Raw genomic sequence first — 13,069 nt, 5'->3', positions numbered from 1 at the left:
TGAAAAACAACTCAAGGATAGAGGCTGGTTGCTAGGAGCACAAACCATGCAATTAGAGGGTTGGAACATTCAGCCCCAACCTCCCCATACCCCCCAATGCCGGGGATGGAATAGGAGTTGGAGCTAGAGTTCAATCACCAATGGCCAGTGACTTAATCAACTGTGTCTATGTAATGAAGCTTCCATAAAACCCCAAAGGATGGGCTTTGGAGAGCTTCTGGGTTGATGAACATGCAGAGGTGCTGGGAGGGTGGTGCGCTGGAAGAGGACATGGAAAATCCATGCCCTTTTCACATACCTTGCCCTATGCATCTCTTCCATCTGGCTGTTGATCCGTTTCCTTTATTTTTTTTAATATAAATTTATTTATTTATTTATTTTTGGTTGCGTTGGGTCTTCGTTGCTGCACACGGGCTTTCTCTAGTTGCGGCGAGCGGGGGCTGCTCTTTGTTGTGGTTCACGGACTTTGCATTGCGGTGGCTTCTCTTGTTGCGGAGCATGGACTCTAGGTGCGTGGGCTTCAGTAGCTGTGGCACGCGGGCTCAGCAGTTGTGGCTCGTGGGCTCTAGAGTGCAGGCTCAGTAGTTGCGGCACAGGGCTTAGTTGCTCCACGGCATGTGGGATCCTCCCGGACCAGGGGTCGAACCATGTCCCCTGCCGTGGCCGGCGGATTCTCAACCGCTGCGCCACCAGGGAAGTCCCTCCCTTTCCTTTAATATCCTTTGTAATAAACCTGTAATCTAGTGAGTGAATGGATTTCCTGAGTTCTCTCACTGGCTCTAGCAAATTAATCAAACCCAAGGAAGGGATTATGGAAACCCCTGATTTACAGCCATTGGTCAAAAGTACAGGTGACCACCTGGACTTGTGACTGGCATCTAAAGAGGGGTGGTGGAGGGCAGTCTTGTGGTACTGAGCCCTTAAGCCGTGGGGTCTGATGCTATCTCTGGGCAGACAGTGTCATAACTGAGTTGAATTATAGGACACCCAGCTGGTGTCAGAGAATTGTTCATGTGGGGAAAGAATGTTTAATATGAAATGTCCAGAACAGGCAAATCCATAGAGATAGAAGGCAGATTAGTGGCTGCCAGGGGCTGGGGGAGGGGGGGTGGGGAGTGACTGCTAATGGGGACGGGGTCTCCTTTTGGGGTGATGAAAATATTCTGGAACTAGACACAGGTGGTGGTTTCACAACACTGTGAATGTACTAAATGCCACTCAATTGCTCACTTTATTTATTTATTTTTAAATTTTATTTATTTATTTATTTTGGCTGCATTGGGTCTTCGTTGCTGCGCGCGGGCTTTCTGTAGTTGCGGCGAGCGGGGGCTGCTCTTCGTTGCGGTGCGCGGGCTTCTCATTGCGGTGGCTTCTCTTGTTGCGGAGCATGGGCTCTAGGCGCGCGGGCTTCAGTAGTTGTGGCGCATGGGCTTAGTTGTTCCGTGGCATGTGGGATCTTCCTGGACCAGGGCTCGAACCCATGTTCCCTGCATTGGCAGGCAGATTCTTAACCACTGCGCCACCAGGGAAGTCCTGTTCACTTTAAAAGTTGAATTTTCTGTGAATTTCCTGGGGAGGCTCATACCTGGGAGGCATGAGAAGCTGTCCCATGACAGCTTTCCAGGAGAGGTAAGGAGGTGAGTGGTGATGGCTTCCGAGAAACTCCCCCCAGGCCTCCAAACTCTGGGTTCCCAGGGCACCCAGGCATTCTGACAAGACTCAGATGAGGTCTGCGTGGCCTGTGTGGACACGTGCAAGATCCTATGGTGAGATCGTCCCCTACAACTCTACCCACTGTACTTGCCCCTCAAAGTCTTTGTTTCCTTATCCCTAGAAAGGAAATGAGTCCCATGGAAAGAAGAGGACTGGTCCAGCCTCCCAACCAGCTGCAGTCAGTTGGACATGATGGTGACGTGAGCAGAGAGACGTCTCTACTAAGCACCTGCTGAATGCCCGGGGCATCACATCGAGAGCCTCAGCCCTCCACCCCCATAGCTGGGCGATAATCCCACTGACAGAAGCTGAGGCTGAGACCCAGTGGAGCCAGAGGCTTGGTGGGACTCACACAGCTGGAGGTGGGGAAGGCCTGGACTCCATTTCTCCAGTAGGAGCCTTGCTGTGTGACACCCCTCCTTGTATCTGTTGCCTGCACACACCCCGTCACACTTTACACACCCCCACGATCTGCCTTGCACAGTGGCCCATCCTGAGGCCAGGAAGCTGGGAGTAGGCACAGGGATGGATGCCTGGGGCCAGGAGTCCTGAGCAGTAGGGCAAGGGCGGGGTACCCTAGGAGAAAGGATGTTCCTGGGGCACCCTCTACCCCTCTATCCTCTGGTGGCTGGACTTGATACCAGCCTTCACTGCCCCAGGCCCCAGCACCCCAATTCTCTGCCACCTCTTCTTCAGGCCCAGCCAAAGGATGGGGGCCCAGAGTAGCTTCATCCCTGCCCAAGCCTTCAAGAAGCCCCCAGTCTGGGGCAGACAGAGACAAGCAAGCACACACACTCCCAGCGCTGTGGGGTCAGGGCTGGGCTGGAGGAAGGCATGGGGTTGGAAGCACCCTGCTGAGCCTGGAAAGGAAATGTCAGAGAAGGGTTCCTGGAGGAGGGGCTTTCTGAGTAGGGTTTTGAGGAATGGATAGGAGTTCCCCAGCTGAAGATGAGTAACTGCAAAAACACCCAGTTTATCAAGCACCTGCTATGTGCCTGGTCTGTCCTTTACACCTCATTTGACCTTCTCTCCAGTGAAAGTCTCAATCCTTCCTTATTTTCCAGATGAAGAAATAGAGGTGTGATGGAGAGGAATGGTTTGCCCCAGGTTGCACTTTCTGGACGTTTTATTTTTCCTCTGCTTCCTTTGTTTTTCACTATCTTCAGCCTTTGACCCTAAGCAAAGAGGGGAGAGCAGGAATCTCATCAGGGAAGAAAGCCACCTCATCCCTTAAGCTCCTGTTGTGGAGTTTAGCACATAGTAATAAATCTTTTTTGAGAAAATTATTCTTCCCTCCAGTCCACCAAGCTGGGATGATGTCCCCATTTCACAGAAGAGGATACTGAGGCTCAGAGAGGCTCCTGAGGGGGATTTCCCAGCATACCGAGGAGCTCCTACCCATCAGGAAGCACTGCCCCCCGAAAAGCAGCCGAAGACCCCGCCCAGTTGTGGTCCCTGGAGTGTTTACTCTGCACCCACGGTGGGCGGGACCAGGCAGGCGGGGGCGGACAAAGTCCGGGGACTATAAAGGCTAGTCCAGCAGCGTCCGGTCAGTCCCAGCTTAGAGCTTAACTAACACAGCCATGCCAGGGCAGAGACCGACACCACCACACTGCTCTCCGATGCTGCTGATGCTGTTCATGTTCTCCTGGCTGCCGTCGCGAGGCGCCCTATCTCTGGCCCAGGAGCACCTCCCCACTTTCCCGGGACCCTCAAACGTGCACTCCAGTCCTGATGTCTCCAGATTCCGGGAGTTGCGGAAACGCTACGAAGATTTGCTGACCCGGCTTCGAGCGAACCAGACCCGGGAAGACTCGAACCCGGACCTCATTCCCCTTCCTCAAGTCCTGGTAGTCACTCCAAAGCGTGAGTAAAATCTCGGAGACCCCACCCTGGGCAGCTCCCATCATTTAACCAGTGGTTCTTAGACATAGAGGCCTAGACCTGCCGCCGAGCCTCAGTTTTCCCATCCGTGAACCCGGCAAGAAAGTCACCCCTCGAGGCTGATGGGGGAACTAAAGGCTGGGTTTGCATCAGGACCAGGCGAGGCTTAGCCAACCTGAGATGTTACAACACCTCCCCGGGTGGCAGATGGGGAAACTAAGGCCAGAGAATCCAGAGACTCTACTGAAGACTCAAAGAGTCCGGAGAACCCAGAGACAAGGTTGGGCGAGGGCACGTGGTCCCTGCTCTTGGATGTGAGGAAAGGGTTGGAGGGGGATTTCCAGTGGGAAGGATCCAGGGGTCCGGCGGAAGGGCGGGACGGGGAAAGGGACAGAGAGGTGCACAGAGATGCGCAGAACCTGCTTGGGCTGGTTCCGAATCTGATGCAATCGCGCGCCAAGGCACTGCTAAAGTTGCATGTGACTGGTGCCTTAGGGAGGGAGTGGAGTATTTTCACGCCCTCCACCGAGCCTCCAGCGGATGGAGGGGGTGCAAGGAGATGTGGGCTGCGCTAGGAACTGGGAGTTGAGGGGAGGATGTCAGGCCAGAAGGAAGAGCTCTTATCCCACCCTAATCCCACTTGTGCTGTGGGACTCCAGGAAAACTTCCCTCTCTCTGAGCCTAGTGACTGGGTGGTGAGCCCTCAAACCTCAGTCTCCCCAGTCTCCCCAACATCTGTACCAGCCTGGAGGTCTGAGAATCCTGGGGAGCCAGACACCCTTCATTTCTCAGATATGGAGGCAACCAGAGAGTTGAAAACACAGTAGCTCGTTAACTAAGCACCTACTATGTGTCAGACACAGTGGTGACCAAGCAGACAGAAATCCCCGCTGAGATTCTGGTGGGGGAGGCAAATAATAGACAACCAAATAAAATAGGTCGGTGCCAATTTTAGGCAGGCTGGAGTGGTATGTAACCAGCCATGCTGAGATTCAGGGGAGGAGTGTGGCCGGTAGAGGAAGTAGCTTGTGCAAAGGCCGTGAGGTAAGATCTAGCTTGGGGTGTTGGAGGAAATGGGCACACACACACACCACCACCACCCCGCGCCCGGCACACAGTAAGCCCGTGAATGACTGGTTTCCCTCTCTCCCATAGTGCGACTTGGACCAGGCGGCCACCTGCACCTGCGCATCCCCCGGGTCGACTTAACTGAGGGGCTCCCGGCAGCCTCCCGCCTGCATAGGGCCCTTCTCCGGCTGTCCCCGAAGGCGCGGAGCTCGTGGGACGTGACGCGGCCACTACAGCGTCAGCTCAGCCTCGGAAGCTCCCGGGCTCCCGCAATACGCCTGCGACCGTTGTGGCGACCGGACCAGTTGCTGGAGGCATTGTCTTCTGCACAGCCCCAGCTTGAGCTGCACTGGCCGACAAGCGCCACCAGGAGGCGACGCCACGCGCATGCTCGCACCCGGGACGGTTGCCCGCTAGGGGAGGGGCGCTGCTGTCGCCTGCAGAGCCTGCGCGCGTCGCTCGAGGACCTGGGCTGGGCTGACTGGGTGTTGGCGCCGCGCGAGCTGGACGTGCGCATGTGCACCGGCGCGTGCCCGAGCCACTTCCGATCGGCTAACACGCACGCGCAGATGCAAGCGCGCCTGCATGGCCTGAACCCTGATGCTGCGCCTGCCCCATGCTGCGTGCCAGCCAGCTACGATCCGGTGGTGCTCATGCACCAAGACAGCGACGGCCGCGTGTCACTCACGCCCTTCGACGACCTCGTGGCCAAGGACTGCCACTGCGTGTGAGCAGCCCTGGTCCTTCACTTATGGCACAAATGCAATGGAAATGACTTCAGTTGTCCTTGTCTGTCTAATGGGCTCGTGGAACCTGAAATACCCGATTCCTAACCATTGCTCTCTGCTCCCTCCTGGCCCAAACCTATGTATTTATGTTTGTATTTATTATTAATTTATTGGGGTGATCCGCCTCGGGACTGGAGGACTGGGGAGGCGTGGTCTGACAGGGTGTGCGTTTATGGAAAACTCTGGTAATAAAAATGAAGCTGTCTGACCTGACCCCTGTGGTGTCCAGGATGGAGCTGGTGACCTTGGGAAGAGCCCACCCCCGCTGGCCTCAGTTCCCTCAGGGGAGCTGATATGAGATGATTGGAACAGTCCGGGGAATGGGTGGCAGGACGTTCTTGGGGATGCCAAGAGATTGGACGGTGGTCACGATGCCAATGGTCCTCAAGCGCAGCCGGGGACATCCCTCTCTCTGTTTCTGTGCTTCTCTACCTCCCTATTCCTCTGCTTTTGTTTCTGAGACCCTTTTGGGTCTCAGCCTCCCTCCATCTCTTCTGATCTCTCAGTACTCCTGTTTCCGTAATTATCTGGCCCTGTCTCTATCACCATCCTGCTCTCTCTCCCTCCATGGGGGTCACCTTTCCAAACACAGGCAGTCCAGAGTCACGTGCATTGTGTGTGAATCTGCCCCCGACCTGGAAGAGTCGCATTACCTCTCCTGTTTGTGGCACCTCCCTTCATGTTAATCATGCCTTTATCCTTTCATATAAAAAGAGCAGGGAGAGGGACTTCCCTGGTGGCACAGTGGTTAAGAATCCACCTGCTAAAGCAGGGGACATGGGTTCGAGCCCTGGTCCGGGAAGATCCCACGTGCCATGGAGCAACTAAGCCCGTGTGCCACAACTACTGAAGCCCGCATGCCTAGAGCCCATGCTCTGCAACAAAGGAATCCACTGCAATGAGAAGCCTGAGCACCGCAATGAAGAGTAGCCCCCGCTCGCCACAACTAGAGAAAAGCCCGTGCACAGCAATGAAGACCCAATGCAGCCAAAAATAAATTAATTAACTAACTAATTTTTAAAAAAGAGCAGGGAGAAGTAAGTTGTGAAGAACGTTTTCATGCACACCACATCTCCCAGGTTATAGCTTTTCCTACTTAGGATCTTAGAATTGCTGAGCTGTACCAAGCCCAGCCCCTTCCCACACCCACTTGCCTGTTCACCCTGAGGAACTGTCATAGGAGTCTGGAGGACAGAGCACCCAGCTTCAGCAGTGAGTGAGATGTGTCCCCTGCGAACCCCACCATCCAGAGGCAGATCTGAATGACTGCAGGTGCCCCGAATGTATTCAGTGAGTACCCACTTTGTGCCAGGCCATGGCTGGGCACTGAGGACACGAAGGAGCACCGTAGGCAAAATTCTACCACTCCGTTCAAGCTCAGCTGAGTGCAGGGACAAATGAGTATAAGATAAATCATAAGTGGCTGATTGTAGTAAGAATCGTGCAAAGAGGTCAACCCAGGCAATGCATTAGTGAGCAGAGGAAGACAGATTTTTGGCAGCAGGAGTGGGGGCTCGAGTAGTGTCCAGGGCAGGGATGCAGGGGTGCAAGGAAGCTGAAGACCCCCATAGGTTGCCTCTCCCACCCTGGGTCACTCCCAGGTGTTGGGGAAGCCAAGGGAACCTCAAAATTAAACTCAGTGTCAGGATCACCCAAAGGTAGCAGCTGCTATACTGAGTCTCTCCCCAAACATCAACTGTTGCCTTTGCCGGACACTGCTGCCCATGTGCCTCTTCACACCTCCAGGCGGGTCCCCCTGCCCAGTGTGCCTTGTCCTTTCTACTTCTCGAACACCTATGCATCCTTCAAAACACACTTCAGATTCCCCTCTTACGTACAGCCCTTTTTAAACTCCTTCATTCATCTCCCTCTGGGGACCGTCGTTCCATCTCTCCTTCTGGCCCAGGCTTGACCTCCCAGGACTGGGGGTGTCTGTGTCCAGCTCTGTCTCCCCTAGTTTGGGGGCTTGGCAGGAGTCGGGCTGGGAGCAGCTGACAGGAAACCCAGCTGAGGCATGAGCTTGAACAAACTCTTGAAATACACTGAGCTCTGGGAGTGATGAACTCTGCCTGAGGAGGAACCAGGGAAGGGTTCTCAGAGTGGCATTGGCATTGCACCTGGGCCTTGAAGGATGAGTTAAGGTATCTCAGCATATTAGAGCTAAAACAGCCTTAGAGGCCAATTTTAATCACCTTGTTTTACAGATGGGGGAACTGAAGCCCAGAGGGTTAATGGCAGAGTCAGGAAGTGGACCCATGCCTCCTGATGCCCAGACCAGAGTTCTGCATCTGTATTTAGATGCTTAAGAGTGAGAAAACGTGGAAGGGGATGGCAATCTGGGCAAAAGGAAAGGCATGGGTAAATGACATGAGAAAATGAAAGCTTCAGGAGGGAGGTGAGCTTGATGGAGAGGAGGCCCAGACCAGAAGGGCAGAGGAATGGGAGAGGGCAGTGGGTTGGGCAGGGCTGGGTCACGCAGGTCTCAACCACCAGGCTGAGAATCTGGGGGCAGTGGGGAGCCATAGAGTGTGCGTGAGCGGGGGAGGGGCGCAGTCCCATTCATGAGTTATAAGGATCCCTTTGAGGCTAGTGTGGGCTGCCCTGGGGGGCCAAGTCTGGATACCAGGCACCTGAGAAGGGGGCCTGAGAGTGACCGAGGGGAGAGACTGGAGGTTGGGAGCAATTTGGGAGTCCCAGACCTCTCGTCTTGGAAGCCCAGCAGCCTCATCTGTCCCGCAGAATTTATTGGGCAATACTTGCACACCAACGGGAGGGTGACGACAGAGTTCACACGTTGACCCTCCCATCTCTGTGTTGGGGTCTCTCCTCCACTTCTAGCAGCCGAGTGGCCTGAGGAGCAGAGTGGTCTAGGCAGGGGGCCGCAGAGCCTCCCTGGGGCCTCAAGGATGATCCTTCCCTGGCCCCATTCCTCAGATGGGAAGACTGAGGCCAGGGAAGATCCAGGGTGCCCCAAGTCACCTGGAAGGGGGTAGGCTGGAGTTTGAGATGTTGAAGGCTCAGCGCCCAGAGATCACATACTCTTCTTCATCCGATGGGGCCTGGCCCAGCGACTGCAAGTTGCAGTAGACAGGCTGGGAATCATGGTGGCGGCTCTCATAGTTCATGTAGAAGTCGTTGTCCTCTGAAGGGTGAGGCCTGTAGGGACAGACAGATGGGAGGGCAGGTAGGATTCAGGGAGCGGGCACATCAGCTTTGAGAGGCAACGTAGTTCAGGGCGATTGAGTCCACTCCTAATTATTACATATGAGAAAAGCGAGTCATGGGGCAGTGTTCTCCCAGCCTGGCCCAACTTTCTGTGAGGAAAGCAAGTAAGGGGCAGTGATTCAGGGAAGATTCTGTGGATTCAGCGTTGTAACGCTGTGGTCCAAGGACCTTGAGTCATTGTAGGGTTTTTTTCTTCCTTAAAGTTGAGATGGTTGCCCATTTTTTTACATTAAATTCTAGATTTTGTTTTCCTCTTGAAAAACTGGAAGCTCTAGTCACACCAGCCACATGAACACAAGTAGCTGGAGCTGAACCAGTGCCCCTTCAGATGGGAAATGTTTTCACCAGGTCCCCAGAAGCAGCTGAATTTGTGGTCTTGATACAAAAATAAATCTCTGAGCCTCAGTTTCCCCCTCCACAAAATGGATCAGGGAGGAGGTAGCTTCTTAGGAATGTCTTGCTATGGTGGGCAAGACACCCAGAGAAGAACTTTCCTGCCTCCAGAACATCCTAACACCCCCACCCCCGCTCCTCTTGTTAAAAAGGCCACTTTGGGTAAATGGTGTCTATCAGTCATTTGTACTTTAGTATAATTTACTCCAAATACATAAATGGTTGTATGGGGATGGAACTCAGGGTTTGTTTCTTGCTTCTGCTTCTGACCTTGGGCATGTCATTCCCCTGCCTTCCAGAACCTCCATTTCTTTCTTTCTTTCTTTCTTTCTTTTTCTTTTTTCAGCCACACCGCACGACTCGTAGGACCTTAGTTCCCCGACCAGGGATTGAACCCGCACCCTCACCAGTGAAAGCACAGCGTCCTAACCACTGAACCACCAGGGAATTTCCAGAACCTCCATCTCTGCAACTTTAGAATGTAGGTTGGGATTGACACATCCAATTCTTAATAGTGTTTTTAGAGGAGACTGGTCCTGAGGTCTTGGTGACAGCGAGGCAGAGGCAAGCATCAGAACACAAGCTGCCTTAGGGAGTGTGGTGCCTTCAACTCCTTACCTCAGCCCACTTCTGCATTTGAGCTCTATTTGCATCTGCTTTGCATATTCTCTTATTTCTCACCAATAGTCTCTCACAGGCCTCCCCACCTTTTGGATTCTGCGGCCGCAAAACCCAGCCACGACCCTCTTCCCTTCCTGCTTGGATCCTCCCAGCCCCCTCCAACTTCAGCCCTGATGTCTTGCCTTCTCAAAACACATCCACAGCAGATTCTCTGTTCTCTCCCACTGCCAGGCTTTTGCCCTTCCTTGTGCCTGCCCCCCTGAAATCCCCTCCACTCCCTCATCCAACCTGGAAAAGTTGAACCCATCTATCTAAGCCCAGGCAACTTTGGAGGCAGGACTTTGTGGGGTAGAGAGAGACACAGATGGCTCTCTTAGCATCTCCTGTGTGTCAGAAGGAGACCGGAGTGCTGTCCCATTTTACAGAGACCGAAACAGAAGTTCAGAGACGGCCCTGGGTCACACGACATCTGAGCCCAGGCCGCTGACTGCTACCGCAGAACCCCGACTCTGCCTTGAACACCTGCCTCCTCTCTCCCAATCCTTGGCAGCCAGAAGCTGGGTTTGCAGGTCATGAGAGGAACACTTGTCTCCTACACAAGAACTCAATTCTTATCCCAACTCCATGAGGCGGAGGGCTGTTATTGTCCCCATTTTATCGGTGAAGAAACGGTGACCCAGAGAGGTGGAAATGACTTGCCCAAGATCACACAGCCTGTAAGAGGCAGAGCTGGGAATTGAACCCTGGCCATCTGGCTCCAGAGTCTTGCAAGCAGATGTGTGTGGGTCACTCACCTGTGTTCAGCCCACTGGTGCCTGGCAGCTGGTTGGCCCACAAACATGTTCTCATAGTCAGAAGTGGAAGATCCAGGCAGGGTGGCTGCTGGGAGCTTAGGGCTGAGGCCCCGGCTACTATACCGTGGCTGCTGGCCCGAACCAGACCTGGGACCATTCTGAGCAGCCCACGTTTTGCTCATGCCCCCGCTACTGCCTACCCGACGTCTACAGAGTCTCCACGCCAGCACTGGGCCAGCAATGGCAAGCATGAGGAGCAGGATTCCACTGGCCACCAGAGCTCCTGTGGTTATCATGGTCAGGGGAAGGCCACAGCGCACTTCCAAGAAGGCAGAGACGTTGCGCCAGGCACCGGTGGACACATCCAGGCACAGCAGAGGCTGTGGGCCAGAGCAGTTGTCCCGCCGGACCTCGTGCCAGGGTGATAGGCCACAGCTGCAGTCAGCCCTCAGGTCAAGGTCACAGTGTTCGGCCAGTGCCCTGTCCACGAGGTCCAGGGGGTTGTTGGTCACATCCAGGACCTGCAGCTTTCCCAGGTGAGCAAAAAAAAGCGGTGGGAGCTTTCGAAGGCCATTCCCAGACAGGTCGAGATGAAGCACACTGCTGGCCTGCAGAGACTGGTTCTGAGGCAGCAGGCTCAGGTTTCGGCCACTGAAGTTCAGGCATTTGTCCGTGAACTCCCGGGTCCAGTCCACGTCCCCCGAGGACACGTGGCACGACAATTCCTGGCTGCCTGGATGGAGCAGTAACAGCAGCGGCAACGACAGCACCCACACCGGGGCGCCCCCCATGCAAGCAACCTAAGCGGAGACACCGGAATCCAAGCCCCAACCTCAGTCTAGGGTCACCCTCCCCCTCGCCACCTGTGTTTGTTATATACATTTTTAATAGCCGAGAGCAGCTCAGGCCACTTCTGAAGTGTTCAAACTTAGCCCTTCCGCTGGTGGCTCCTCTTTGATTGGCTCTGGCCCCCTGCCTCAGTCTCCCCTTCCGGGGAATGGGTACCTAACCGGGATGCCTCAGGGGCATGGAAGGCGAGGAGGAGACCTGACCCAGACAATCCCTTCCTCTTCTCTCAGATCAGCCCCTTTGGGCTAAGTTGCCCAATTTCCCCCAACATTTCAGGAGCCCTCTCTGGCGAAGTCGGGACTACATGCAAATGAGCCGTTGCCCCGGAAACGACCCCGCCCCTCTGCCTTTCTTTTCCGAACTGCAGGCTGTTGGGAGTCTTGGGCTGGCGGTGGGGGTGGGCGTGGGGGTGCTGCTGACGGGGTCCCACCAGCTGTGGTTTGCACAGACCCAGGTTCTAGTGCCTCCGTCCTACCTTTCTGGTCCCCCTGCCACGCCTTGGCCTCGGTCGTGCTAGAAGTCTCCGGTGCCGAGGGGCTGCGTCGTGGCTCACCTGGACGCGGGGGTCAGAGGGTCTGACCCTCCGCGGATCCGGATCCACTGCGGTGCCTGGCGCTTCTCAGGCTCTGTACCCAGCGACTCAGGGGAAGAGGAACTGGTGTCGGCTGAAGTGCAGAGGGGAAGAATGAAGAAGATACAGAGACCCGCCCCCACCCCCTCCCCGCTGAAAGGCCTCAAGGACCAGGATGCTTACGGGAAGGGCAGGGGCAGCCTGCTTCCTTCTTGCTGGAACCCAATGACTACATGTACCCCAGTAACACCCCAACTAACTGCTACCTCATCAGCTCACTTCCTGGTCTCAGTTCAGTTGAATCCCAACCCATGCATTCATTTATTCGTTCAACAAACATCATCCATGCTGACCCCCCAAGAGACTTCAGTCCTGTCCAGTTGCTTCAGGAGCAACCAGTGTCGGAAAAAGACAGAACCGGACACAGGCACCCCAAGTCTGATGGAGTCAGGCCAAGGCCAGAGTGAGGGACAGGGTACTGGAAGTTTTCCTGGAGAGGAGACATTAGAATTGGGGTTTCAACACATGAGTAGGAGTTTGCCAAGGATTCCTTGGCAAACGGCCTTTGACTTTCCAAGCTCCTAGCCTCTCCCACAAGATCAGAGCTCTCCTCATGTACAAATCATGCCTCCATGCTGCAGGGGGGATGTGAGGAGGGCTCCCTGGGGGAGGGGATGTTGAGTCTGGGGCTTGGAGGATGAGTTGCAGTGGAAGGCAGAAATGAATGCACTGCAGATTCCAGGCAGAAGGCACAGCAGGAGTAAAGGTCCTGCAGCTTGAGAAAGCATGGCCGGCTGGGACAGCGTGGTTAGGAGTGGCTGGAAGGGACTGACTAAATGGAGGAACTGGTGACATGGGCAGGTTGGGGAGGCAGCACAGGCCTCCAAAGCCAGGCGGAGGAGTGGGGCTTTATTCCCAGGGCCAAGCAGGTATGTGAGCAGGGGAGGGGCACTGTGTCGAAAGATTCTTCTGGAGTGGGTCTGGGGTCTGGAGGTGGCAAACCTTTTGAGGAGCCTGGAGTCCCAGAGGGAGAGGGGGAGCTGAGTCAGACCTGAGGGATAGTGACACAAGAGAGATTGAGGAGGGAATGGGTACAGGTAGGCTGGCAGAGAGTCTCAACCTCACTGGGGTCCGGGCTTCAGGCAGACCAGGTTCAAATCCTT

General features: G+C 54.9%; 2 protein-coding genes across 3 annotated transcripts; one reads left to right on the top strand and one right to left on the bottom strand.

Moving 5' to 3' along the window:
* Window positions 1–3,296: 3,296 nt before the first annotated feature.
* On the top strand, window positions 3,297–5,396 carry GDF15 (growth differentiation factor 15; the record flags this gene model as incomplete). Its single annotated transcript, XM_082835172.1, has 2 exons — window positions 3,297–3,579; window positions 4,753–5,396. The coding sequence occupies 2 exons, from the start codon at window positions 3,297–3,299 to the stop codon at window positions 5,394–5,396; spliced, it is 927 nt and encodes a 308-aa protein (XP_082691298.1).
* A 2,821-nt stretch (window positions 5,397–8,217) lies between these two features.
* On the bottom strand, window positions 8,218–11,277 carry LRRC25 (leucine rich repeat containing 25; the record flags this gene model as incomplete). Of its 2 annotated transcripts, XM_082837477.1 has the most annotated exons (3): window positions 8,277–8,303; window positions 8,433–8,609; window positions 10,487–11,277. In XM_082837477.1, the coding sequence occupies 2 exons, from the start codon at window positions 11,275–11,277 to the stop codon at window positions 8,471–8,473; spliced, it is 930 nt and encodes a 309-aa protein (XP_082693603.1). In that variant the 3' UTR covers window positions 8,277–8,303; window positions 8,433–8,470. The 2 variants fall into 2 exon arrangements, with proteins under 2 accessions (XP_082693602.1, XP_082693603.1); XM_082837476.1 differs by having other exon boundaries at window positions 8,218–8,609.
* Between the last annotated feature and the right edge of the window lie 1,792 nt (window positions 11,278–13,069).

This window comes from Leucopleurus acutus, assembly GCF_964270905.1.
Source record: "Leucopleurus acutus genome assembly, chromosome: 3".
NCBI classification, from domain to species: Eukaryota; Metazoa; Chordata; class Mammalia; order Artiodactyla; family Delphinidae; genus Leucopleurus; species Leucopleurus acutus.
This window is presented reverse-complemented; position numbering and strand designations above follow the sequence as displayed.